This window comes from Montipora foliosa, chromosome 5, assembly GCF_036669935.1.
Source record: "Montipora foliosa isolate CH-2021 chromosome 5, ASM3666993v2, whole genome shotgun sequence".
Lineage (NCBI taxonomy): Eukaryota > Metazoa > Cnidaria > Anthozoa > Scleractinia > Acroporidae > Montipora > Montipora foliosa.
Window position 1 is genome coordinate 1,664,763 of NC_090873.1, and position 2,500 is coordinate 1,667,262.

At 41.2% G+C, this 2,500-nt stretch overlaps 1 protein-coding gene across 2 annotated transcripts in view; it reads right to left on the reverse strand.

Moving 5' to 3' along the window:
- The window catches only part of LOC138003335 (uncharacterized), a 16,732-nt gene that overhangs the window by 3,138 nt on the left and 11,094 nt on the right, over positions 1-2,500 (reverse strand). For both annotated transcript variants that reach the window (XM_068849343.1, XM_068849342.1), the window contains exon 5: positions 1-22. This exon is cut by the window's left edge and continues 53 nt beyond it. In XM_068849343.1, the coding sequence (XP_068705444.1) occupies positions 1-22 (22 nt within the window). The remainder of the gene's footprint in view (positions 23-2,500) is intronic.

Genomic DNA, 2,500 nt, shown 5'->3' on the forward strand with positions numbered 1-2,500 from the left:
CTGGAGGCATTCCAGAGGCGAACTGTAAATGGTCAACAAAACAGCAATTATTTGATTTGTTTTAGCTGTGTCTCGTTTAAGTAAAAAACAAGGTTTATTAGCTAGCATGGAAAAGAGGCCTAAGACGCGCGAAGTTTAAAAGAAAAGGCCTTTAAAAGTAATTCTTCAAGTTCACAGTCTCCTGCAAGTTTCATTTATTCTTCTTAGTATCTGAATGGACTAATGAAAGCTATTAGAAGCTCAGTTTAGATATATTACAGCGCGACGCGCCTTACCGTGGCCACCTAACAATTTTTTTTACGAATTGTCCGCCAATCAGGATGTGTGAATTTGATTGACAGTCACACCTCCTTGCAAAGTTCGCACAGTTCTAAGTTGAACACCGATGCATGGGTTGTTGAGTTGACGTAATTGCACATAACTGTCAAATGTGAAAGTTTGTTGGGTGGCCACGGTAAGGCGCGTTGCACTGTAAAATTCAGCCGCAAGGTTTTTCTGAGGGTACTCCGGTTTTCTCCTCTCCTCAAAAACCAACCTATGTGTTGATTTGATTTTGATTTGATTCGATTTGATTTCTGTACAGTGTCGCTAATTGGTGCCCCAGCGCTAAATAAACTTGACACATAAATTAAGTTATCATTATTACTATTATCATTATTATTATTATTATTATCATTATCATTATTATCATTATTATTATTATTATTATTATCATTATCATCATCATCATTATCGTTATAAACAGTTTAAAAACAGAGAAATATCTACATTGCTTGTAAATGTATTCTTACCTTTTGGAATTATTTTAATTTTTGTAAATATTTTTATCATGGATATAAAGTGATTATTATATTTATTATTATTATTATTACTATTATTATTATGACGATGATGATGATGTAACAGTTGCAAAAACGTATTTATGCCATACGATAATACACAAGCTGGGGCGTTAGACGTGGCCCAGACTACGTGTAGGAATACAGAATCTTCCTAAACTTCGTTAAAAAAAAAGAAAAAAAAAATATATATATATATATAATAATAATTAGATACATAAATGAAACTTAGGGACTAATAATCTCTAAACGTTGTATATGCGAGCTTCTTAACTATCTAGTGATGATTTAAAAAGTTCTTGAAATGTTGAAGGTGTTCGAAAGGACAGCTTTCTGCATTCTTCTTAGGATCCCCTCTCCCTTGCCTCCGAATAGCTCTCTCATAGATACGTCCTCATCTCTTGACCATCCTCCCAGAACATCAATGATGATGTTACGTTGTTTGATGGTGTATCCTGGATACTGCTGAGCCATCTCCCACCTCAAAGGACCGTACTTTACTGTCTTCTCCTCGGTCTTCTTCAACCGGTTGTCTACCCACGGGCACCACATCTTCACAGCTACCACCTCTTTCTTCTTGAAGTCAATGAATCGCGCATCGTCTCTGTTTTGCTTCACGTGACTGTGCTCCGCATACACTGGAACATCCCAGAAGGCCTTGGCCTTCTGGGACTCATAGACTGGTTTAGGATCTACAGACGAGTACCAGTGGGGAATCGCGTCTATAAGTTCCAAATCCTTCAGCTTCTCGAAAAACAAGACTTTGAAAGCCGCATTGTGTCTCGACATGTACTTGTTTTGTGCGAAAGCCGGGCAGCCAGCCAGCAAATGGGGGAGACTCTCGGGTGCTTTGCTACACATCCAACATGTAACATCATTGACCTCCGCCCAGTTCCTCAGCCAGTCCCAACAGCCCCTCTGATTCAGCTCTTCGTCTTCCCACCCAGAGACTTTCTTTGCCATCTCTCATCTTGGACCTTTTCTTGGCGCTCAGCTGTCACAGCTCTCTTTAAGTGCTCCTTAACCTTGTCCAATGGTACTTCCTGCCCGTTCTTGTCTCGGAACTTTGGCTCAGGAAAGGAGAGCTCGAGAGCAACCCCAAACTCCTTAGCGAACTTGGTGGACTCCTTTATTAACGATTGGTGACCGTGTGTTGAGGCCTGTTCTTCAGAGGCTCTCACAAGGCGCATGGTTGAGTCGTTATTACTGTACAGCTTGATAGCTGACTTAATCTTGATTTGCTAGTACTCTGTCTCCGCTGACCTCAGGCCACGCCCACCTAGAGCTCTAGGCAGGTAGACAAGAGAAGTTGATCCAAGCGGATGCTTCCCGCCGCTATCGCTGATGATCTTGCGAGCCTGTCTATCCAATTTCTTCAAGTCAGAAATGTTCCAGTGCTGTGACCACATAAGGTATTAGAATACCGGTAGCGCTAGTTGGTTAGACGCCATCACTCTGTTGCTGTTCGAGAGTGGGCTTGACCAAATGACGGATAATCTTCTCAGTTAAGTGTTAGCTGCTACCTCCAAAACCAGCTTTTTGTCTTGCAATAACTGTTATGGTACTCCCAGAAATCGATAATGCAAGTCCTCATTCAGACAGTCCACGCACATCGTTCTCATCACGCATCTTTCCGAATCTTGTACGGTAATTCCCCTTCT